This window comes from Orycteropus afer, unplaced genomic scaffold (assembly GCF_000298275.1).
Source record: "Orycteropus afer afer isolate SDZICR_OR568_19922 unplaced genomic scaffold, OryAfe1.0 scaffold01134, whole genome shotgun sequence".
Taxonomy (NCBI): Eukaryota; Metazoa; Chordata; class Mammalia; order Tubulidentata; family Orycteropodidae; genus Orycteropus; species Orycteropus afer.
In genome coordinates, this window is record NW_006922721.1 from 177715 (window position 1) to 179509 (window position 1795).

Here is a 1795-nt window from a genome sequence, read left to right on the forward strand (position 1 = left end):
GGTTAGCAGTCAAGTGCCTTAGCCACTATGCTACCAGAGCTCCCAATTAGTGTGTGCCAATTCATATCCATTTCTCCTGTGTGCACAATAAAGAAAAAAAATTTATTATTTGCTGGATCATTCTTTGAGCTTTTCTTCTTTGGGACATAATACAAGTGAAAAATGAAAGAAAAAAAGTAAATCTTCACAGTGGCTATTCTGGTCCTCAAGACAAATATAGAAAGGGACTAAGGAGGAGAAGAGGGCTGAAAATCTTTTTGGACTGAGTGTCACCTAGAGTTTTTCTAGGTTTGGATTTGAAAGCAAAGGAAAGTTTGTCAAGATGCAGGCCAGCCTCAGGGAGGAATATCAAGAGGATCGGCAATGGGGAGGAATGATCATCCAGTGTGAGAATTCATGCCTCCACTTTGTTGTCGCCAAGATCGATAAATAAAGATTAGAAATGTTTCTATTACTTCAGCTTGGTTCAGGTATTAATATATGTTTTCATATTTCTGCTCATGTACTCTCAGTATTACATTACCCTTTGAAGACATCACCAGATTTCATTCGTTTCCTGGTTCCTAGTACATTGTTATACACTTAATATAAGTGCGATGGTGATTTGATGCTATGGCTCAAAGTCAATAGCCTCATGTCATCTCCAAAGTGTAGACAACTTAACATCCTAAATACTTCAAATTATATCATCTTTTTCTTCCTTCTGTCTGAAGTGTATGAAATGAGAAGGGACATCACCCATTATGCTGCTACCAGCTCTTCTCCTGGAGGAAACTACTTACATTTTGCCATGCATTTTTAAGATAACATGTATGTTTGTAGACATATAATCTCTTTACATAAATGGGTACATAAGTAGATATTTAGTAATAACATATATTATACACACACATATATATACTTATGGGATTAAAAGTAGTTCTTTATAATATTGAGCTATGTTCTATATATTATTCTTCAACTTCCTGCAGTTCTACTGAGACATTTGCCAGAAAAACTCCTAAGACACTAGAGACATGGGCAAGTGACACTAAAGGACAGATTACAGAAGAAGAAATGACAATGGCTACTACACATGAAAAGATCTTAAAAATTAAGAACCAATTGTAAGTTAAAACTGCATTGCATGCCTTTTAAACCTTCTTGGTTAGCACATGGAAATGTATTAATATAAGTGTTGGCAAAGGTGTGGGCAAAGAGGCAGTCTTTTAAATTGTTCTAATCTTTCCTCCTCGGTGAAGTCTACCCAAAGCATCATTGACACTTGTAATCTTCCCTCCATTACCACCTTCTCCATTCCTCAATTTCTGATTTCTTATTCACTATTTGCATACTTTGTTTGACATTATTTATTTTCCTCATTAAATTATGGGGTAAATATTACTTGAGTTAGTTTTCTCACACTACTTACCACACACTTAGTGGCTGAAAACAAGAGGAAAATTTTATCTTACAGTAATGGAGGTCAAATTTCCAAAATTATTCTCAGTGCACTATAGTCAGTGTCAATTTGTTTCCCTTCTTTTTCAGCTTCTTTAGGCTGCCTGCATTCCTTGCCTCATGACTTCTTCCTATCATCTCTTCAGCCTTCCTTCTGTGGTCACAGCTCCTACTACTGAGTCCCATCCTCTTACCTCATGAAAGGATCCTAACTATATGACAGAAAAATTAAGTTAGAAATTGGTAACTGAAAGATTGCTGAAAATTCCTCAAGTGTTTGGAAGTTAAATCATAGTTTCAGTAACCTTTGGTTCAAGAATAAATCAATAGGGAAATTAGAAAGTATTTTTAACAA

General features: G+C 35.5%; 1 protein-coding gene across 1 annotated transcript in view; it reads left to right on the forward strand.

Moving 5' to 3' along the window:
• LOC122152011 (cytochrome P450 2C42-like) overlaps positions 1-433 on the forward strand; it is a 21383-nt gene extending 20950 nt beyond the window's left edge. The window contains 1 exon segment of the mRNA XM_042783425.1: positions 289-433. Coding sequence (XP_042639359.1) covers positions 289-433 — 145 coding nt within the window.
• The last annotated feature ends 1362 nt before the right edge of the window (positions 434-1795 follow it).